At 36.2% G+C, this 24101-nt stretch overlaps 1 protein-coding gene across 2 annotated transcripts in view; it reads right to left on the bottom strand.

Moving 5' to 3' along the window:
* ABCB1 (ATP-binding cassette, sub-family B (MDR/TAP), member 1) overlaps window positions 1-24101 on the bottom strand; it is a 69086-nt gene that overhangs the window by 14953 nt on the left and 30032 nt on the right. The window contains exons 1-14 of one of the 2 annotated variants that reach the window (XM_012720968.1): window positions 19917-19961; window positions 17884-18055; window positions 16128-16241; window positions 15872-15982; window positions 15565-15690; window positions 15270-15473; window positions 14764-14934; window positions 13012-13173; window positions 12250-12426; window positions 11574-11720; window positions 9194-9301; window positions 6065-6142; window positions 2975-3058; window positions 1785-1988 (exon numbers count right to left, since the gene is read on the bottom strand). In XM_012720968.1, the coding sequence (XP_012576422.1) occupies window positions 1785-1988; window positions 2975-3058; window positions 6065-6142; window positions 9194-9301; window positions 11574-11720; window positions 12250-12426; window positions 13012-13173; window positions 14764-14934; window positions 15270-15473; window positions 15565-15690; window positions 15872-15982; window positions 16128-16241; window positions 17884-17988 (1791 nt within the window). In that variant the 5' untranslated portion in view covers window positions 17989-18055; window positions 19917-19961. Of the gene's footprint in view, window positions 1-1784; window positions 1989-2974; window positions 3059-6064; window positions 6143-9193; window positions 9302-11573; window positions 11721-12249; window positions 12427-13011; window positions 13174-14763; window positions 14935-15269; window positions 15474-15564; window positions 15691-15871; window positions 15983-16127; window positions 16242-17883; window positions 18056-19916; window positions 19962-24101 lie in introns of those variants that run through there. The other variant, XM_012720967.1, reaches the window with a different exon arrangement.

The raw sequence follows: 24101 nt of genomic DNA, 5'->3' as shown, positions 1-24101 counted from the left end.
ATTTCTTTCTATACATGAAAATGGGATTTTTGATAGGCCACTTAATTTCACCAAAAAAGCACCCCAATAAAATACCCTCTTATTGTGAACTTGAACAATTTCCCTTTTTAATTAATTGCTTCTCTTTATTTTTATTAAATTATTTGTATTGATGTGTTGGTTTACAACGTTGTAAACTGTGTAGAGTGAAATTGCATATTGTAGCACTGGTGTTTTTTATATTTCCTACCCTGTTGTCCATGGTTCTCCCACCACTGTATCATTTGTGAACCATAACCACATTTACTTGTGTTTACCCCTCCCCTATTTTGTTTCCCTTCCTTTCCTGTATGCCTCAGTTCTATGGTCAACTTGCTAGGTTTGACTTTTCTTGACATTTTGAACAAGATTTTCAATTTATTTTTGTCTATTAAAAATGATGTAGTAATGGCCCTCCCTGGTGGCGCAGCGGGTTAAAGCACAGCACTGAGAATCTAAAGCTGCTTCGTCATGAGTTCGATCCCCCCCTGCCCTGGAGGTGACCACATGGCGTGGCAGACCTCTCCTGACCCGCCCGCTGCTCCCCTCAGCAGTGTACTTCGTCGATCTGCCTGTTCTGTTTCCCACTGTCTCTGGTGAAGCCTCTCACCGCCTGAACTTCTGGCCTGCACCCCAGTTCTGTATGCACAAATAAATAAATCTTTAAAAAAAAAATGATGTAGTAATAACATTTGTGTACAGAAAGAAATAATTTTGTTGAATTATTGTTTTAGAAGTTTTTAAGAGTAAAATGATCAGGTCAAAGGGAATAAATTAATTTTTAAGCATCACAGCACATATTGTTAATTTATTTTATAGAAAGTTTCTATCATTCAAATATGTTTGAATTGAGTACAAACAAGGCTATGTGTTTATGATAAATGCATCCTTTACCACTTTTTGAAGCGTGGGAAAGGGTAGGAAATATAAAAAACACCAGTGCTACAATATGCGATTTCACTCTACACAGTTTACAACGTTGTAAACCAACACATCAATACAAATAATTTAATAAAGTAAATGAAAATATGTTTAGAACCTTTCCACATTTTAATATGTCCATCATATGTAATTACATAGATATATTTTCTTCAATAAAAAGAGTACATTTTATCTTGATTGAAACAAAGAAAAAGCAGAGCAATTATGAGAAGGGATAGGGAAGGAGAGCAGAAGGAAGAGTATGAAGACACCTAGAAACTAGAGAAAAGTATGATGAAGGGAGTTGCCAGCCTGTGAGCCTATGACTTTATTTTGCTACTTTTCTTCAGTTTCTGAATTGCTGAACAAGTGTTAGATAAGATTGCTTTGAGAATGGTTATAAAAACATTCTGCAAGCTAAGTGAAATAAGGCAGAAGGAGAAAGATAAATACCAGATGGTGTCACTTATTATATGTGAAACACAGAGAAACCAAACAAAGGGTCAGGCAAAGACAAACTTTAAAACCAAGCCCACAAAACTATGAACTGAGGCATCTATGGGGAAGAGGAGGAGGAGGGAGAGAGGTGAGAATAGGGTGGGAGAGAGCATAGTGAACTATGGTTGAGGACTGTAGGTGCTTTGGAGGTGGGTGGGCTATGGTGACTATACCTGAAGGAGGAAATCCTATAGTTCCAAAACATTGTCAAGGTTGTAAACCAATGGTACTTCAATAAAAAAAAATAATAATAACCATTCTACAAGCACAGTAAGCTGTAGTAACAGTAACACTGACTAGAATATTGTACTCTTTTTGGATAAGCTATTATCATTAGTTTGACTCACCTTTCCAGCACCTTCTAGCTCTTTTTTATCTTTCAGTGCATGTCCAGACAACATTTTCATTTCAATAACTCCTGCTATTGCAATAATGGGTACAATTGCTAAGAGTAAAAGTGTTAACTGCCAGCCATAGATTAAAGATATAATAATGCCTGTTCCAAGATTTGCTATATTCTGAGTAATTACAGCAAGCCTGGAACCTGTAGCCTGCAAAACAAACAAAACCTATTAATGGAGCACTTTTATATTATTTTTAAAATACAAGTTTTTATTTTCATAAGGATTATGACAATGCAGTTTCATGAAAACCTATTAATTACATACTATGTTATGAACTAAAGATTTATTTGTAGGAAGTTTACTTAGTTTCCAAAATGAAGATTTTCATGACTTCATAATAAATACTGAAAGCAGAAAATCAATAATTCAAAATGTCACTAATTCAGAGTTCAAGCATGTATTTCTAGTTCTTTAGATATTTTTAATGCCAAGAAAATGCTCACTGACAAAAACCACAATTATTAAAGCAAGCTCTGCAAATAAGCAAGTTAAAAGAGCCCAACAATTATATTAAACAGAGCTGTAGAAAATTTCCAATATTAGATGCATAACTATATAATTTAAGTCCAATATTTGTCTGTAAGGATATTCAAATATATCTTGGCCTATTCAACATTCTATCATTTCATTAGCCAGCAACTGCTTTGTAAAAAAAATACACAGTGCTGAAAATTACAGAATGTAGGATTCTAAGCAGGCAAGTTGAATGACAGAGGGAGCCTAGACATGAATTTTTAATATACAGTAACTCCTAGGTCAAAAGCCAGAAGTCAAACTACAAATTCAATTTGGACCTAAACTTTCTTACAGCAACTTCACAAATTCTTTCTTTCATTAGCATTAGTTTCTGTCCATTGACCCTATATGATAAGCTGATAAATACATTTCTAAGTGTTTGTCTTTATTTACTGTTTTAGTAGCATGTATAACACAGCAAGTAATGGTATGCTTGTAAATTATCAGTATATGATACAGTGCATGGTGTTTAACAGTTTTGCCATAAAATATAAAACATATTGTGCAGGATAAATACCTAACATTTCTTTTGTGATGATGAGAACTGACATCTGAGAAGAAAGGAAGAGTTTAAAATGGACAATTAAGACAAACACCAGCAGAAAGCAGGCACTTACCCCTTTAACTTGAGCAGCATCATTGGCAAGCCTGGTGGTCAATGCTCCGGTGGTATTTTTAGGGTCATCAAACCAACTTACATCCTGTGGCAGAGAAAATGATTTTATTATCTCAAAGCCCAGTTTGAGATTCTGATCTGACAGGGTCAGTTTTGTTGATCACTTATTTTCTATGCATTTAATACTTGCGATTTGACAATATACAAGAAAAGGACTTTATTGACAAACATGTAAACATGATTTTATTTGTCAAAATCATTTTTGAGTTCCTATTTTGATCCACACACATGGTTTCCAAGTGTAGGATTTTATACAACAGTGAAAAAGGGAAAACTTGAGGCTTTCATGAAGTCTGTATTGCAGAGATGGAAGGCACAAGTAATAAGTATGTTTTATTTTATTATACCATGTTGGATGGCAATAAAAGCTATGAAGTCAAAAAAGAGTGAGAAGAAAAAAAGTGAGGGAATCTATTTCATAGTTTGGGGAAGGGTAGAGAAATCTTCTCTAAGTGACATTAGAGCAGAGAACTAATTGAATGACAAGAGAGATGAGAATACCTGCAGGAAGGAAGCATATGCAAAGACCCTGAGGGAAGGCAAGCCTGAATGGGTCAGGCACTATCAAGATGCCTTCAGGCCTGCCAATAGCCTTAAAGGGACCTTTGTGTAAGCTTGTAAAAGCTGCTTTTTTCTTTGGACGGATTTCTATTTCACTTGGTTCTACCATTCCTTCCCCACTCACGCTCTGTGCAATAAGCCAGTGGGCCTAAAACAGAACACATACTAGAAATAAATAAAGCTGTGGGAGATGAGATCTGAGAAGTAATGAGGGCCACTATGACCTATGGGCCATGCTGAAGATTCCAGATTTTACCCAGAGATATGGGTAGTTGGGACAAAAGAGTGTGATCTGACTTATACTTTAGAACAATGACGCTTGTGAAGGGAACCTACTGCATCAGGATAAGGATGGAGACATAAGCTAGGCTAGGTGGGATATTTAATATTAAACAGAAACACAGGAGAGAAAGAGTGATTCGAGGTTTTTAGTTTGAACAAGTGGTAGAATGGAGCTGCCATTTACTGATATGGGAGAAGACAAGGTAAAGACTAAACCTGTGGGGAGGGGAAAACCAGAAGTTCATCTTTGGAAATGTTAAATATTTAATTCTTTAGACATCTAAGTAAAGAAGGTGAACACACATTTAGCTAACTGTAGTTCAGGGTAGAGTAAATAAAATTGTTTAAAGAACTCTAAATTTAAATTGAACAGTCAATATAAACTGTTTTTCTTTGTAAAACCCCTTCTATTTTTCAATACATAAAAACTAAAATGATGGTGAGCTTGAAGTAAAAATTTATATTTGTTACAAAAATAACTACATGGTTCTAAGTTATCTGAATTGACCTCTTGTATCTATGATTTCCCTCCCAAATACTTAGGAAAGCACAAAGCATTATCATTAACTTATTACAGCAGGTGTTAATCTGCTTTTATTTTTTCCCAGTTCTCTTCTAAATATTTTTAATTTATTTATTTGTAATTGAGGTAATATTGGGACAGCCCCATTAGATTGTGCCATATAGGGCACCCATCACCAGCTCCCCCATATTTGATCATCAATTTGCATTTTAAAAACTGCATCCCGGGCCCTCCCTGGTGGCGCAGTGGGTTAAAGCACTGCACAAAGAGACTAAAGCCACTTCCGCATGAGTTCGATCCTCGCCTGCCCCGGAGGTGACCACATGGCGCGGCAGACCTCTCCTGACCAGCCCGCTGCTCCCCTCAGCAGTGTACTTCGTCAATCTGCCTGTTCTGCTCCCCACTTTGTCTCTGGTGAATTCTCTCACCCTCTGCATCTCTGGCCTGTACCCCAGTTCTGTATGAATAAATAAATAAATCTTTAAAAAAAAAAAAAAACTGCATCCCTTTCCCCCCAACTGTCATGTAATTTCCTTGAAGAACTTTAGCACTGTGTCTTGTAAGCAGAAGGCACTTAAGGCATATTTGATGTACTTAATAATTTATGAAGAGGGTACTACACAAACCATCAGCTTTGCTTCCAAAGTATGAATCTAGAAGTTGGTCTGGAGACTGGTGGGGTAATGGGTATTTGGCCCTGGACCAAGGTCAACTTGAATCTAAGTATCTTACTGATACATTGGTTTGACTTGAGCAGGGTCCCCCCCACCCCCATCAAATAGTGCTCTCTAAGTTATTAGATTCAGTCCTGGCTCTGCCGGTCTAGCAATTCTCATAAATATTTTTTAAAGTTATTGTGGTAGGAGTAGGAAAGAATCGAGGAATAAAAGGCAGCTGGAAAAGAATGGGTGTCATTTAGAAATCCTCACATAGCCTACTGATGCTTTTTCAGTCATGAATCAAGTACCTCTGGCATGTCAGGTGCATCCTCTTAAAGCATCATTTTATTCAATGGGAAGTGATTAGTGACTTTATAAGAAAGTGATAAAGTCACATATACAATCTCCATGATTAATAAGGAGATTTTCCCTTTGAACTGGGCTGCTTTGGGCTACATTCCAATAATCTCCCAACACCTTTCCCTGGGGAAACATTCATTCCTGTCAGAGTTTTGAATTAGTGAAATTGTGAGCAGCATTCCATTAAGTCGTTATTACTAGTAGCACAGTGGCTTAATTATTATGTCAGTCTAATCCCAGCAAAGAAGCTAGGCAGTGAGGAAATGGCTGTGGGATGAATCTTATTATGTGGAAAAGAACAATACAGAACCTATCTCTTGCTAAGAGACACACAAGTATCTGGGGTTTCCCAGGTAAAGAAGGAAAGAGAGGAGAAGGATTAGGAGTTCTGAAGACGTCTCCTACCTACAGCTACCAAGACAAAAGCTCTAAAGATTGTGTCTACCAGTAATACTGTTCCTTGTGCCCTCCTACAGCAAACAGACAGCAGGGCTCTGAACCTGTGTCTGGAACAAAGGGCCCTCAGCCACATCAGTGAGATGAGACTGAGGAAAGATCAGTGCAAAAGCTCGCACTCCTACTGCCTGAGACCACAGGAATAAAAGCGGAGCTATACATACTGTGAGCCACAATCGTTAATACATACCTGTCTCAGCATGGATTTAAAAACCATGTATCGGAGCCGCTTGGTAAGGATCTCTCCAGCTTTGCCAAATGTGTATCCCTGTGAAGAACAAGAAAGCACACAAAGAAAGGAGACTTGAGAACCAGATGTGGATTATTTAAAACACTTGATGTCATTGTTAAAGGACAACAGACAAAGTCAGAAACCTGATTACATTTCAGAGACTATGTACTATGGTGCCTACCACGTGGATGGCAGAGATATGAGAGCCCGAATTTGACATGGACATTGTCACTCCCCCGCTAGCTGACAGGCCAATGCAGGATTTATTAGAAAGTGTGTTTCTTTGTCCCCCATTCCCACACCTGAGTATTCGTTCCAGTGAACTGGGGTCTATTACTCAGCAGTAGAATTTGCTCCCAAGGTGGGGAGCTCGACACAGGGAGATTATATTGTGTACCATCCAAAACAAGACTTATTTTTTATTTTAGAAAAAATAATGGATGCTCTTAATATACCAAGTCACTGGAAAAAAGACATCAAATCCTTAGTTTCCAAGTTTAAAAATTGCCCATCTAGAAGTAAAAAAGATTGTGAAAGAAGACTTACTGTGAGAGAATTTTCTGCCCTGCCCTTCCCTGTCCCACAAAAGTATAGTCCTTTGTGTCTGGGGGAGGAAAGAAAATTACTGGGAAAGAACATAATAGATGTGATTGTGCAGCCACGCAGAGCCGCATCTGGAGAGGAAGGACAACAGAAATTTCATTCCAACGACTTTTGGGGAGATGGGACTAGAAGAAAGCAACACTCCTTTTCTTTTTGGAGCATAGGGAAGGAAGTGGAAGTTTAGAGATGAGGCTGCCACATAAAGCTTGGGGAAAGTGGATGTGGATGGACTGTGGCTGGAGAGGAGAGACCTAACACCAGCCCACGTTTCCTATAGAGTCAGAGTTTAGAAGAGGAAACCAAGTTTCCTATCAGAGAAGTAGAGGAGGTAACCATGTTAGTTCTGTGCTCTCAAGTAGCAGGTTGGATATTATTGAGAGAGAAGCATATGCAGATAGCATAAAGGAAGAAAAACTAAAAAACTGGGGATAGCCAATTAAGACCACCTAAGTGAAAGACAGTTGGGGTCTTCCAGGGCCCACCCAACATGAAGCAGGGGTACAAGTGATGTCTATTGATTATTACCTTCCCCTCAGAGTTGTACTGATACAGAACCCTCTGGTAACACAGCCACCAATCCAGGAAGAAGATGGAGAGAAAGCAATCTGAGACCGAGTTTAAGCTTGAAATCACTAAAATGATTACATTTACTTGGGAATAGCAAGATTAAGGTTTCTGCTATTACAAAATGTGAAAAGTCTTGCTTATACCAAGAACATTCCTATTATTTTTGTCCAATGCTATCCACTGTTAAGAGGCACTGTACTTTACACTATGTTAGCTTTTTAAGTCCTTATGACAAGCTATAATGCTGGGTATTCTGGCATTCAGCCAGAATCTCTACATGTCTGAGATCACAAAATTAATAGGTTTATTCTCATTTCAATCTGCCATGCAAGCTAGATTCTAGTCTCCCTGATCATCATCATATTACAAAGATAGAGCTTTGTCTCTGTCTAACTCTGAAGTTTAAAGAACAGCTCAAATCCTACCTCCCTGCAAATTTCTTAATCGACTGGATTCACCCTCAGCAATTTTCTTTTTAAGATTTATTTATTTATGCATACAGAACTGGGATCCAGGCCAGAGGTGCAGGGGTGGTGAGAGGATTCACCAGACACAGACTGGAGAGTAGAACAGGTTGATTGATGGGGTACACTGTTGAGGTGAACAGCAGGTGGGTCAGGAGAGGTCTGCTGTGCAGTGTGGGTCACCTCTCTGGCTGGGGATCAAACTTACACTGAGGGGGGTACAACTAGCTTGCAGTGATGTGCCTTACCCCGCTGCATTACCGGGGAGAGTCCAACCCTCAGCAATTTTTATTTTCTCCAAACTCCAGTGGAATTAAGAGCTGCAATCTTGTATATAGTACGTTTCACATCTGGTGAAGCCAAATTCCCCAATGACGCTAAACATTTAGTTATGAAAGCTAAGTTTTCTTTACTACCTGTTATAACATCCAGAATAATGTTGTATTTTAAAAAAAAAATCAATACATGCGGGCCCTCCCTGGTGGTGCAGCGGGTTAAAGCACTACACTAAGAAGCATAAGCCACTTCCGCATGAGTTTGATTCCCGCCAGCCCCGGAAGAGATCCACATGGCTTGGCAGACCTCTCCTGACCAGCCCGCTGCTCCCCTCAGCAGTGTACTTCATCGATCTGTCTGTTCTGCTCCCCGCTCTATCTCTGGTGAATCCTCTCACCCTCCGCATCTCTGGCCTGTACCCTGGTTCTGTATGAACAAATAAATAAATCTTAAAAAAAAAAAAATCAATATATGCTCACAACATTTTAACTAAACAAAGTATTCAGATTTTCACCTTTAAAATTCCATGTGATATCATTATACCTATTTCACAGATGAAGAAATTGAGACTTAGACAATTTAAATGATTTGCCCAAGAACACAAAATTAGGAACTTGGGCAACTTGTACATGGCCGTAGGGATGACAGCACAGCCCAAACTGCTTTATTATTCACTAAGCTTTTAATGAATTTAATTCTTTTTGCAATTTCCTTTCAGTCAATTGCAAGATTTAAAATTGGATTCTTTGCAAATGTTTCCTACAATTTTTTTTTTTTGAGGACTGACATTCTTCCATCATTAAAAGGGCTCTTTATTCTTTTAGCTAAAATTGAATGACATATTCTTCAATTTAAAATCAGTGTGACTTGCTTATAACGTTTTATTTTGTTGTTGTTGCCTCATTAAGCACACATTTCTTTGAGGACTTAAGTTGACTGGCAGCACTTAATATCCAAGCTATGTCTAGGGTTCCTTAAATTTCCAGTGTGGGGGGTGGGGTGAAAGTGGAGAGAAGCCAGAGCAAGCAAAACATCTCAGTTTGAAAGAAACTTGGTTACTAACAGTGCAGTCAATAAAGGAATAATTTTCCTAAAAAGCAAATTACACAGACTTTAAAAAATTCCCCATACTTAAGTCATAATGCACATCTCAAAAATGAATAAAGTGAATATTTACCTGAAGGAAAAATGTGATAAAAGAAATTATTCCAAGGAGTAGAAACATTAGTGAAAAGAAGTGACTGTCCCGTTCTTTTGTTTCGTCATCCTGACTTTTGGTAAATATCTGTTAAGAAAACATTTAAAGGTTTTTATCTTAATGAACATTTGAAAAATTCATCCTGGGTCTGACACATTTCCCATCTAGCATAATGTTCAGGGATGAAGGAAACCTTAATGTAATTAAGGGAAATGTTGGCTTCCCTAATACTGGCATATGCACTCTGCCTTCTTTAGAGGCCACAAAGGATCAGTCTGTTGTTTATAAATTCATACCATGCTGTCTCTTTTCATGCTCCCTCTTGTAGTAATGAGTGCAGTGCCACAGGAACTACACCTAACATGGGAAATAGAAATGACAACCTCTACTACTTTTTCCTTTGGTGGGAAACTACAATGTATGACAAACATTGTTTCACAATTTGAACCTACCAAACTGTCCTAAGGTGTCTAGAGAAAATCTGTTAATGTGGTTTTGATGACCAGAGACAGTGGTGGTCATTTAGTACTGCCCAAGTCTTTCAGAAAAAAAAAAAAAAAAGAGGTTCCTTGAGCTAGTCTTCTAGAATGCCAGTGGGAACAACAGCCAATTAATGTAGCATCACATATGAAGACCTTTCTAGACATGGTTAGAGGGGCTCATAGGTATGTTTTGGGCTCAAAGAAGACAAAAAATAACCACTCCACATGCAAGAATAAAATTTCCATTGTCTCTGTTACAAAATCAGTCTTGTAACAGAGACAAATTCCTAATCCAACCCAAATAACTTTATCCTTTATAAAGTAAAAAGGCTTTTTAGAAGAGATTAATTTTTCTGAATGAGTAATTTCAACAAAAATAGTAGCTAACAAACAGTGAGCTATTACTCTGTGCCAGGCACTATTTTAGGCAAATTCATTCTATTCTCACAACCACCTACTGAACTTTAATTATCATCAGTACTTTACATAGAGGGGGACTTGATGCACAAAGAAGCTAATTAACTTGTTGAAGGTAACACAACCAGCAATTGATTACCAATAATATAAACTCAAGCAATCTAAATGACAGCTCAGAACCTTAAGCTCCATGTCACAAACCTTCAATGAGACAGATGATTGGTTGTCTACCCAGTACACAGGATCTAACGTGCCAGCCTGAATCATATGCCTTTAGGCTTATTGTTACATGAGTAGTGAAGAAAACAAAATCCACAAGTTGTGTTTTTGCTATACACAGTTAAAATCATTCCTAATTGATGCACTTTTTTGTTTCTGATGATGCCACTATCTACTTGTGCCTGTATGACAAATGTTAGAACAGTTATCAGCAAACTATGGGCCATGAGCCAAATGTTTACACAAAACTTTAAATGAACACAGTCAAGTCCATTTGTTTCTCTAGTTATTGTATGTGGCTGCTTTGCTCTATAATAGCAAAAATGAATACTTACAAGAGACCTCAAAGTCTAAAATAGTTACTATCTTACTCTTTGTAGGAAAAGTTTGCTAACTCCAATCTTAGGATACATGCTTCATAAAATCAAATATAAAATTTATTTTCTTCCTGGTATATTTTCAACACCTAAAACAGTACCTGACACAGAATAGAATCTGAAAAATCACTTCTTGAATTACTACATTAAACATATGAGTATCAATCTAAAATAAGTTAAGTAGACTTGGATAGATCTGAACATTAGTGTATTACCAAAAGACAATGTCTGGCCTGTGTTTTATGTAGTGAAAAAATCTCTCCACATTGTTTTCAGCAGTCAAGGAAACAATGTCCTTAGCTTGACATTTGAACATCTGTCACTAAACAGAGTATTCCTGCCTGCATGGTAACTTTACTGTTGAAAATGTCATTAAAAGCAGGTGCAACCAACATATGTCAATCTCAAATCTTTCAGATGTTTTTGTTTTCACTTTAACTAGTGAGATGGAATGCTCATGGAGGCAGCATGGTTGCTGCTTCCTGGACAAGAGAATATGGGTGTTAGAGAACAGTTCTCAGACTAGTCTGATAAACATGCAACTCTCTTTTCATGCTGGTGATGTGAAGGAATTCATGAGTTTCTCAGAGCCCAGACAAGTCAGGTAAGGAACAATCACCTTATCAGTTTCATTATTTCAAGGATGTTGTCCCCAAGGCTCTGGGACAGAAATCAATTGGACATGACAAAGGAAAGTTCGAAAAATAAGCTTTCCTAGCACAAATCAGATTTGTATTCTTAAATCTTAACACTACTGAGCTTTCTATGAAAGTATACACTTTTTGTATGTAGTCACAAACATCAATAGTTTGTTCTTTAGTTGGGACTCACAAGCAAATCTACAAAATGAGCATAGTCACTTACCCCTACAATCTTTGAAAATATTACTGAAAATGCTGGCTGCATGCCTCCATTTATAATGGCACAAAATATACCAATCACAAAATAAGGCCATTCAGTTATATTCAACTTCAGAATCCTCCAAAAGGAAACGGGAGGTACATTTTCTTCCTAGAAAACAAAATATCACCAACAGACTGATTATGAAGAGACTTGATAAGCAATTTCATGATGTACAGTTCTTCTAAGTGCACAAATCTGTTTAAATGAATATATCCTATTCCTGGTTTCTATCAACTGATGGTTATTTTGTTTTTTAAAAGTACTGAGAAATTCTGACATATGACTTCTTTATATTTTAATATTTTCAGAAATATTAATCTTACATAACAATCAAAACATATCAAGAATACTTTAAAAGATTTTAAGTAGAGATAGAGAACAGAAATGTTTATACTTGAAGACCCAATATAATCTCTTCTCCTATATTATATACAGTCTAAATTTAAAATTCTTGTGCTATAAGTTATCATTAATAAGTATAAAATGTTGAGATTTCAGTTTGTGGAACACTCTGAAAAATAGGACTAGAAGATTCTGAATAACATTGTTTCCACTACAACTGCATGCTTATCAAATTAGGGGAGCCACAAAAAAGGGGATTGAAGATATAACTCTACATCTTTATGTTCTACCATACCAAGGTCTCTTTTGTACTGAGATTTCTGTCTTGGTTTTGTGGTGCACCGACAGTCTTGAGAGTTGATCTTCTTCTTATTAGACTGGATCCTGATTCTTTTTGAGACATTTCCAAAGCTTCACTTTCACTTTTGAAGTCATCAGTTGCATTTTCTAATTCAACTTCATTTCCTCTAGTCTAAAATAAACAAGAAACATGGATACTTTGCTCAGGCTCAGTTAACCAGTGAAAATTAATCATATATCATGGAAAATGGTAATTTACGTAGCTACATGGAAAGATAACCTGTTGTTTTTCAAACTTAAAACCACTAAATTAGGAATCCTATTGAATATGCTGAAATGACATAGCATGTATCATATCCACTCATCTCTTTTTTTTTTTTTTTAAAGATTTATTTATTTGTACATACAGAACTGGGGGTACAGGCCAGAGGCTCAGGGGCGGTGAGAGGCTTCACTAGAGACAGAGTGGGGAGCAGAACATGCAGATTGATGAAGTGCACTGCTGAGGGGAGCAGCGGGCGGGTCAGGAGAGGTCTGCCATGCCATGTGGTCATGTGGTCACCTCCGGGGCAGGCGGGGATGGAACTCATGCGGAAGCGGCTTTAGCTTCTCAGTGCTGTGCTTTAACCCATTGCGCCACCAGGGAGGGCCCATTTTCCGACTTCTTAATACAAGTAACATTCATTTATACTACTAAACACAGCAAAGTCAGCTTATACCTAAGAAAATTTAGGAAAATTCTAGAGTTAAACTGTACCTGCATTGTGACAAGTTTGAAGTAAATGCCTTTCTCTTTCATGAGCTCATCATGATTTCCTTGCTCCACAATGACTCCGTCTTCAAAACCAGCAATGACATCAGCATTACGAACTGTAGACAAACGATGAGCTATCACAATGGTAGTCCGACCTTCTCTGGCCTATGGAGGCAAAACCCAGGATTTTGAATACAGAAATAATTATATTAAAAAATTTACACATTCAAATTATTTAATGAACACACAGTGCTCTGGAAATTCTAAGTGAGAAACTACCTTATAAAACTTATGATGTCCAGAATATTCCTTTCCAAGAACTAACAACCAAATTCTCAAACTAACAACAACAAAAAGATATTTGGACCAATGTAAAAAAGAGATGAAAAGCTCTAAGAAGAAAAAAGTTACACAAAGAAAAATTAGGTGGCAGCATTTAGAAAACAGAGAATACAATGGATCAGTTCTTTAGCTGTTTTCAAGAAAAGAGGCCTACAGAATCCTCTCCAGAAATGTAAATTATAAAGAAAAACTATTTTTAAGTGTAATCTTCTAAAACTGTTTTTATTTATACTATAATACATAGTTCCATTGTAGAATAAGAAGAAAAGACAGATGAATTAAACAATAAGAAAATACAGATTTGAAATTACTGTTAAGAAAAGTGAAGCAAACACAATCCCATCTGTCTCTATTTCGGTTGATAGAATTATTAGTAATCTGCTTTTTTTCCTTCCTCAACAAACCATTAAGCACACTGACAGATGTTTAAAGGAACATACAGTGTTGTTTTGCAACTAGAGAGGAAGAGAGTTGGAACAAATATAAGTTCTCTTTGAATTCTACTTTAATTCAGTGCATTTTGGCCTTCTCCTCACAGAGCTAGCCTGGTTATGATAATACGTAAAGACCAAGCACAAGTGCCCAGCACAGAGCAACCAATGGAACCCAGTTTCATAAATAAACCATTTGGATTGACGAAGTACAGAAAAGTTAAGCTCTGTCGATAGTCGAGGACATCTTATGGCTTATGTAGGCTTTGGTAAGTTTAACTTTATCAGCACTCAATCCCTTTTCTGGAGACAAGAGGTTTTTCATATCTGAAAAAATTCTCAAGAGGTATTTAATATTTAGGAAGTCAAATACGAAACTTTAGATTATGTTCTTCTCTTGTTGTACGTCACAACAAAGAGCAATTTTTATCTGTGACTGTATTTTTCACTGCTTGAAAGATTTTTCTATTCTCTTTCAATGAAAGTTTATTCTTGTCTACTTAAAAAATACTAAAGAGTGGCCCTCCCTGGTGGCGCAACGGGTTAAAGCACTGCACTAAGAAGCTGAAACCACTTCCGCATGAGTTCGCCTGCCCCGGAGGTGACCACATGGCGTGGCAGACCTCTCCTGACCCGCCCGCCCGCTGCTCCCCTCAGCAGTGTACTTCATCAATCTGCATGTTCTGCTCCCCACTCTGTCTGGTGAAGTCTTTCACCGCCCCTGAGTCTCTGGCCTGTACCCCAGTTCTGTATGCACAAATAAATAAATCTTTAAAAGAAAAATACTAAAGAAATAAATACAAGTCACACAAACAGATCTATAAAGGCCTGATGCATTTATGTGCTAGTAAAGCAATCATTTTAGAAGTGATTGTAAATGACCTATTCTTTTGTAAGAGCAACATAAATAAGAATGAACAATGGGATATTCTTATGCTTTTAAGATGTAAAATCAGGTCATTTTGAACTGAGGCTTACCAACCTTATCCAGGGCTGCCTGAACCACTGATTCACTTTCAGTGTCCAAAGCTGATGTGGCTTCATCTAACAGAAGAATCTTGGGGTTGCGAACAAGGGCTCTTGCAATGGCAATTCTTTGTTTCTGCCCACCACTCAGCTGGGCCCCTCTCTCTCCAACCAGGGTGTCAAATTTCTACAACAGAAAATACAGGAGCACTTGGTGAAAGAACAAGCTATCACAGCTCACAGTTAAATATAAAAAGAAATCCCATAAACAACCCGGAGCTCAAAGGCAATAGTGCTCAGATTCCTTAAAACACAGCAATAATCAACCCTAAATTTAAATATATATATATATATATATGCCAACTACAACTACTGATTGATGCTAGTTTTAAAATCTGAATTAATCTTGATTGCACTTCCTGGAGATTCCAAACATTTAATGCAGATTCCTAAATTCCTGTGCCCTCAGGCCTGCTTCTATTCTTGGAACCTCTAGTATGACAAAGATCAAAAAGGTCTTACTTTAGGTAGCTTCATGATAAAGTCATAAGCATTGGCTTCTTTCACAGCTTTCTCAATCTCATCCATGGTCACATTTTCGCGGCCGTAGCGAATATTTTCAGCTATTGTGGTGGCAAATAACACAGGTTCCTGACTCACCACGCCGATCATTTCCCTTAGATACCTTACATTGATGGTCCTAATGTCCTGTCCATCAATACTGACCTGAAATTAAATTAGATTTCTCACATAGTGCATATCAGAGTGATTTGCAGTACTAACTGCTGCTGTAGAAGCTCAGAATGAGTCATCTTACCGTGCCCTCCACAGGGTCATAGAGCCTCTGTATCAGCTGGACCGTTGTGCTTTTCCCACAGCCACTGTTCCCAACCAGAGCCACTGTCTGCCCACTGTGAACCTTCAGGTTGAGGCCTTTCAAGATCTACCAGGATGAATTAGAAAACAACTTAAAGGCAATTTCCAGACACTGGTACTATGAACTGAGAGTTTAATTCAAGAGAGATTTAAATATATATACATTTTTTACAGTTTCTAAATGAAAATATCAGAAATTCTTCACCCAATACCCTCCTGAGTCATTGATTAATCATTTATTACTGTACCTTTATTTCTTTTCGAGATGGATAACTAAAGTGAACATCTTTGAATTCCAAATTTCCCTGTATAGTATCTGGTTTGTGTCCATTCTTTGAATAGCTGTCAATGCTTGGCTTCTATAGAGAACAAAATTTTAAAAGATTATTAGGTCACAATAATTAATTGTAGTGACATTTGTGGCATGCTGGAATAAGTGATAAAGAATTGTTAACTAGAAAACTTTTGGGTAGATGAATAAATGATTACATTTACATTACTTACATTATCAATTATGTTAAAGATTTCATAGGCTGCTCCTCTTGCATTTGCAAAAGCTTCAATGCTTGGAGTTGCCTGTCCAACACTGAAAGCCCCAATTAATACAGAAAAGAAGACCTAAGGAGAACAAAGGAATAGCATTATGTTACTTAGATGGTACTTAGCACAAAATTTTCAGACTTCTTCAAATAGACAATTAGATTTTTAAATGGCAACATAACACATGAATACTAGAAGTTAAAAATATTTGAATGGTTTAAGTACTTTTTGATTTACAATGCAGATTTAGACTTACTTGCTCAGTGATCTGTCTTATGGGACCAGAATATTGTAACAGGAAATATTCCTTCAGTGATTATGAATTTTGGTTTAGGAACATCAGCAGATAAAATGGAAACAGATACTAGAGAGACAGAAGACCCAGGTCTGAATCCGGGAATAAGCACTAATTGACTGTCTGTCTCCAGGCAATGTTGGGCTTAAATTTCTTCACTTGCCAAAATAGGCAAGGTGCAATTTTTTTCCTTACACAGTAACATTAGCTGTTGTATCATTTATATGAAACAGGATACATCAAAATATTTTGTAAATTACAAAGTATACACAGGCAAGGCACTATCAAGTGAAGTCTTTTTTCTACCCCAGACTGTTGTTCTTTGAAATCTAATAAAAAGGGTTTTGTTTTGATTTGCACAAATTAGTTTCTTATTGGTTAAGACTTTACATTGTTATTCTGGTGTTAAAGAGAACTAAAGTCATTATTAATTTCCTTCTAAATTACACAGAAATTATATTATCTAATTATTTATACAAAAGAGTTTTTACTAAATGATTATAAATTCATCTTCTCAATTAGCCTTACAATAGCACTAAAAGTTATGCTTCGTTATTCCTATTGTTTACATTGGACAGAAGAGACAGCAGAGGCTTGACAGGTGTAAGTCACTAACCCAATTAACACAGCTAATTAAGTGGATTAGCTGGAATTTAAACCAAGTCAACCTAAAATCAAATTCCATGCTTTATTTACTATTCAAAGATTCCAGTTTGTGAGACAGATGTGGACTGAGTGAATACTGAATTTTAAACTGCTTACCTACATTACAATTAATTGCAATATACCTCTTCTTATAACCTAGGTTCACTTATAACATCCCTAATATCCTAATAAAAGATTTTTGTAGCAGTCATTCATATTCTGGATTGGCAAAAGTAAGAGACACAATCACCCTTATGACATGTTATATCCCTAAAGATTTGTTTTTGAAAAACACTACTGCTTTAACTCAGCAAAATATGTTGTTCTGGCCTATGGAAAAGGAGCCCAGTAACTTCTAAGTTTATGTACTTTATTAGATCAACATATAAAGTTACTTTGTGTTTGTCAATTATCTTATTGTCTTTAAATAAAGAGGACAGCATCAGATGGCAAGCCTTTTGTCTTTGCACAAATTTGTAAGGCAGAGAACCTACAAACAGAATATTCTTTTAGAGAGAGCAACAATATATAATATAAATTTATGCAACATATTTGCTATTTTTCAAAAAAAATGAAGAGCAGTTGTACAAGGAATCTGCAAAAGAAACAACAAAACTGGCTTTGGATATACCTACTTTCATTTCCACTTTATAAGCATGTGTGTTAGTTTGTAGTATTCAATAGTTTTTCAAATATAACCTCCTATAGTCAAACCAACATACCAACTAATTTCACTGACATTATAAATAATGATTCATTTCTTGATGTAAGATCACTTACAGTGAGTACTTGTCCAATAGAATATTCTTTTGTGATGACCAACTTAGTACCGTACCAGAAGGCCAGGGCATAAGATGCATAGATCAGCAGGAAAGCAGCCCCCATGGAAATATTGGCTGTAATAGCCTTCTTTATCCCAATCCTTTTAGCTTCTTCCAAATTTTTGTTGTATCTGGTAGAAGTAACAAAAAGTATCATATAAACTCATATGTATTATTAAGTGAATCAATCTAGCATGATGGTCAATATATGTAGAATACGTCCAGCTCTGTGACAGGTGATTTACATGTATTTTCTGCTTTTGCTCATACAATGACCCCATGATTTTAGTGCTATTATATTTCCTTTTTATAAAGAGAAAGCTGCAGTTCATAAAGATTAAGTAACTGATGGGCAAGTCCTGTCAAAGCTCCTTCGTTGGTCTCAGCAATAATGCAATCAGTAAAGTGATATTCAACTAACTTCTAGAACTCACGCTGTTTTCATTGACAAGTCAAAAATAGAAGCTATACTGGTGTTTCCCTTTAAAAATGTATATCCCTTTTCAATTTATTAATAAAAGACAAAAAAGTAGAGAAAGTAGTCATAAGTTCTTTAAATCTCTGAACTTCTAATGAGGCTTTGGAGATAGTTGTTCTCCATCCTGGTCATTCTGGGACTGCCAGAAGGACTCACTGAGAGGAAATATGTGTGAGGACATTTTGAGAACTTTGAATTGCTATGCAATACTTTTTACATTTAAATAAACTAGCTTATTTCCAGAGATGTTTATTTTAAAAATTAGTGACCTGCAAACATTATTTGGTATAAAAATCTATAATAATGTATCACATTATCCCTCTCCCCTTCCTTGGCCTTGCCACACTTTGCTTACATATGACTCCCTCTGACAATATGTCCCAACCTTTGTCATGTCGTGCTGCTCACTGCTAGAGGCTCTGACCCAGTAGATTAGGCCACCCTGGGTCTTCAGGCTACCTCAAGGACTGAGAAAATAGCAAAAACATGACTGTAGCCCTGTAGTCTGGTCAGAGTGCAAAGGTCTCTCTTATATTAACCAGGCTTGGAGAAAATTCAATGACACTTCGTACAACCATTACAGGGAATGACACAAGATAGGCTAAAGCAAGAAATGAAAACAATGCTGGAGTTACTGGTGGAGGTTCTCTCTCCAATTTTAATGACCTAAAGCTTACTGTCAAATAATAATTCAAGTACTTTTTAAACATTCAAAGCATGGTTGATCTCAGCTATTAAAGGAGATAGTGCCTGTAACATGACCTTTATTTGAAAGGAATACAGACTCTTCTGTTTAAGAGACATGAAGTTAAGATCATGAGGCCCAGATTTAAACAAAAAGAATTTTCACAAATATACAAGGTAATATTACTAGAGAAATAGGAAAGATTATATTTGAGACTTAAATCTGCTTTGATCCTCTTAATCACAACTCCTTGAAGGTTTTAGAATATTGCCTTACAGAAAGAACTCATAATTACTGAAATAAAAGAATTTACTTCCATACAGAAATCATATTTTGAGGACTTTGATCCATTAAAACAAAACTATATAAATATTACATGGCAATATATTATCTTTTGGGCGGATTCATCCCATTCATTAGTATGTACAGCAGAGCGCAAACCCTGCTCACCTTTTTTCTTATTTTAAAGACTGTTTATAACTAATCAACTAAAGTTACAAAAGCATGCCAAATGAAATTTATATGACCACTAAATATCAACTTTAAACAGAACCTTAGATTGATAAAATAATCACATTGTTATTCAAATTTCTCCCTCCAAAATTTTAAATACCAATATACCAATTATAATCCTTGACAAAAAAATTTTTATAAGTATGCTTCAATGGTTGATGTGTATTGTGTGTTGTCTACATATATATATTCCTATATGTGAGTTAATCTAAGATGAAAGGTGCTACTAGATATGAAATACACATGATTACATTTAAGAAACTTTAATGCTTATACCTGACACCTTCTTATCTCCTTTATTTCAGTTCTTGCTTACCGGGACTAGTGAAGAAATCATTTCCCTGATATGTTGTGGTCCCATGCAGCCAGAGGAAACATTTGTATAGGGAGAAGCAGCAGCAAGGAAGAAAATAATTTAGAGACCAGAAAAAATAAATGAAAAGAAGGGGAAAAGGGAAGAGGAAACAAACAATACACCTTTCACAGTTTTTTAGCTTTTTGATAAAAATGTTACACATGCAAAATCAGTTGTTATAATTATCCATTCATTAAACACATTAGTGTGAAAGTGATACAGTAGGAATTCCTAAAATAGTTACATTATAAAAACATTGATATTTAGAAAAAAATTATTAATATTATGAAAATATTTGTCAGTGATGCAAATAGCCACTAAAAAGAACAAAGAATCATTTTAGTTAATTTTAAAAATATTAATAAGTAGGGCCTCTCTGGTGGTGCAGCGGGTTAAAGCACAGCACTAAGAAGCTAAAGCCACTTCAGCATGAGTTCGATCCCTGTCCCTGGAGGTGACCACATGGCGCGGCAGACCTCTCCTGACCTACCCACTGCTCCTCTCAGCAGGGTGCTTTGTTGATCTGTCTGTTCTGCTCCCCACTCTGTCTTTGGTGAATCTTCTCACCACCCCTACTCCTCTGGCTTGTACCCCAGTTCTGTTTGCATAATAAATACATCTTTTAAAAATATTTATTAATAAGTAAACATCTGCAAGGCACACAAGCAAGTGAAATAGCATTTTAAGGCAAATAAAGCTAGTATATATTTCTGAATTAAATTCATTTTAAATTCCAGTTAAATTTCATTCTATGAAAGCCATCCTTTGCTAAGGAATTACCTCAAGTAAACATCTGCAAGGCACACAAGCAAGTGAAATAGCATTTTAAGGCAAATAAAGCTAGTATATATTTCTGAATTAAATTCATTTTAAATTCCAGTTAAATTTCATTCTATGAAAGCCATCCTTTGCTAAGGAATTACCTCCTGTACCTGCTCATCTGAGGAGAAAATCATATTTAGACTTTAAATAACAGTTTATATGGAAGCTAAAAGAGAAGGGGAAGAGCTAGAAAGTAAAGGATTATATTTGGTTTAAGAAAGTATTTCTACACTACATCCCAAAGCTTAGGTTCTTGTTGCTCCTTTCCTATAGTCTAAGCAAGCTGCCCATGGTCTTATTGCTTACACTTTTTTTTCACTTGTCTCTTCTATTAATCAGCTCAATTACAGACAGAGAAATTATTGTAAAACGTAATGTGGATACTCATTTCTTTGTCAAAGATCCTCAACTACTTACTTGTGTCAGTGTAATAAAGCCCTCATGTAAGTCCTCATGTTTTGGATCCTAGCCACCATCAAGAGCCTCTCTACATCAATTTTCCCCCACCCAACTGAACTTCAGTCACACAGCCTTATGCTATATCCAAGAACATTCCAGAGTCATTGTCACTCCAGGAAATCTGAAAGCCCTGTTATCTCTACACTCATCATAGCAAGTTTTCTCTCATTCCAAGTCTCAATCTAAATGAAACCTCCTCAAAGATCATCATATTTAAAGTAAATTTTCTTTCTTTACCCACATTAGCACATTCTTTGAGTTTTGAGGAACAGATTGTTAAACTTGTATTTTCAATGATTTTTCTGAAGATCTTAGACCATCAGGTATTTGTCCTGTCTATTCTTCATTTGCAGGCAAAACAAATTTCCTCTTCTTCAGAGCACTTTTCCCCTTTGAGAAGTGCATTCTAGTTACTAATATATCCTGAAGTAGTGATTTCACATACAAAGCATCTTTGAATAGATGCATTGAACAGATGCATGTATAAGCCCATTTGATTTTTCTTATACTGAAACACTGATTAGTCTTTAGAAAAATATCTCTGCAAACTAGTTTTAAAAAATCTCAACTTATTGGCCCTCCCTGGTGGCGCAGCGGGTTAAAGCACTGCACTGAGAATCTAAAGCCGCTTCCGCATGAGTTCAATTCCCGCCTGCCCCGGAGGTGACCACATGGTGTGGCAGACCTCTCCTGGCCCTCCCGCTGCTCCCCTCAGCAGTGTACTTCGTCAATCTGCCTGTTCTGTTCCCCACTCTGTCTCTGGTGAACCCTCTCACCGCCCCTGAGCCTCTGGCCTGTACCCCAGTTCTGTATGTACAAATAAATAAATCTTTAAAAAAAAATCTCAACTTATTTACACTTTTAGTGAAGAAAGTTTCCAATATTGAACATATTTCTATAGTGATCTTTCCCTTCTTCATTCAAGTTACATCTCCTACATCATCATACATCATTACAGATTTAGTTATAACAATATACTTAAAGTAATGTACATTCCTTAACTTCATACTGCATTTAGTTATAAGGAGTACTGTTATTCTGTTATTTTATGTAATATTAAGGAAGAAATTTAATAGAACATTACATATAATCTGGGACCAAAACAGTTACAGCCTCAGAGTAATACTGAATTTCCCCTGATAATTTAACCATAAGACAATACTCATCCTGGGGAAACAAAAGCAAAAATAAACAGGTGGGACTACATTATTTTTATACCTAAAGATACTGTCACAAAACAAAAGGCAACCCACTAAGTGGGAAAAAATATTCATATATCACACATCTGACAATGGGCTAACTTCCAAAATACATAAAGCTCTCACACAATCCAACAACAAAAAACAATTAAAAATGGACAAAACAACTAAATAGACACATTTCTAAAGAAGACATTCAGATGAGGACCTCCTTAGTGGCAAAAAGGGGTTAAGTCTCAGCACTATGATTCTATCAGCAGCCACTGCAGCACAAGTTTGAACCCCCACTAGGAAGTTTAAACCACATGACACAGAGGACCTCTTTTGTCTCACCCACTACTCCCCTCACCAATGTCTCTCAATAGATTCATTTGTTCTGCTCCTTACTCTGTCTCTGATGAATTCTCTCACCCTCTGAACCTTTGGCCTACACCCCAGTTTTTGTATGCATTAATTTTTTTTTTAAAAAAAGACATTCAGGTGGGCTATAGACACATGAAAAATTGTTCAACATCCTTTATCATAAAAGAAATGCAAATCAAAATCACAATCTCATCCTCTGACAATAGCACATATCAAAAAGAATAGATCAACAAATATTGATAAGTTTGTGGTGAAAAAGAACTCATCCACTGTTGTGGGAGTGCAAATTTGGGCAGCCTCATTGGAAAACAGTATGGAGATTTCTAAATAAAATGAAAATGTAAATTACATATGAACAAGCAATACTTCTGTTAGATATCTATCCTAAAATTGTGAAAAATATAATATGAAAAGATTTATGTACACATAGATAACAGCACTGTCCACAGTTGCAAAGTCCTGGAACAAACCTAAGTGCCCTTCAACAAATGGACAAAGTCACTATGGAATATATACACAACCCAGCACTATACAGCTGTGAACAAATGAAGCAGTGGCCTTTGACAAAATGGATGGGTCTCAAAGTGATTATTACAAGAGAATAAGTTAGAAAATGAGAGAAATATCAGAGAGTTTTACTCACCAGTGGAATATAAATAACAACAAAAAATACACAAGCAAGCTTAACATAAAAGAACCTTGGGCTTCATGAAAATATGTTCTGGTTATGTGAGGGTGAGTGGATCATGTGCATGGAATGAGAACAAAACTATAACCTCAAATTTAAAATAAAAATTAAAAAGAGTATGTTTTCTGTGGGTCTCTAGTGTATACTTTTTATTAGTTTAACAGTTTTAATTGTTTCTAATTTTAGGAGTTTTGTCATTAATTGCCTACAATTAATGCCTTTTCTCCAATTCATCACAGTATTTCTTTTAATCTGTTAATATGGTTAATTATATTAATTAATTCTGTTAAACCATCTTTACATTGATGAGATAAAGTCAACGAACTTAACATATTTTTTCACATAGATTTATTTGAGTAATAATATCTCAGGATTTTCTGTGTCTCTATTTTAGGTGAGAGTATAACATTATTTTCCTTTCTCATACAACTGTATGGTTGTAGAATCAATGTTACACTACTTTCATAAAATGAGTTCACAAATTTTTGTATAGATTTTTTTCTCTGCAACAATTTGTATAAAATGGGTTCTCTTTCTTTCAGCTCTTAGAAGACTAAGAAGCTCTTAGAAGTCTGTAAAATTATCTGGATCTGATGGGTTTTTATTATATACATA

Source organism: Condylura cristata, unplaced genomic scaffold (genome assembly GCF_000260355.1).
Source record: "Condylura cristata isolate star-nosed mole 26May11 unplaced genomic scaffold, ConCri1.0 scaffold00005, whole genome shotgun sequence".
Taxonomy (NCBI): Eukaryota; Metazoa; Chordata; class Mammalia; order Eulipotyphla; family Talpidae; genus Condylura; species Condylura cristata.
Note: the sequence above shows the minus strand (reverse complement) of the source record. Positions and strands in the feature narration are given on the sequence as shown.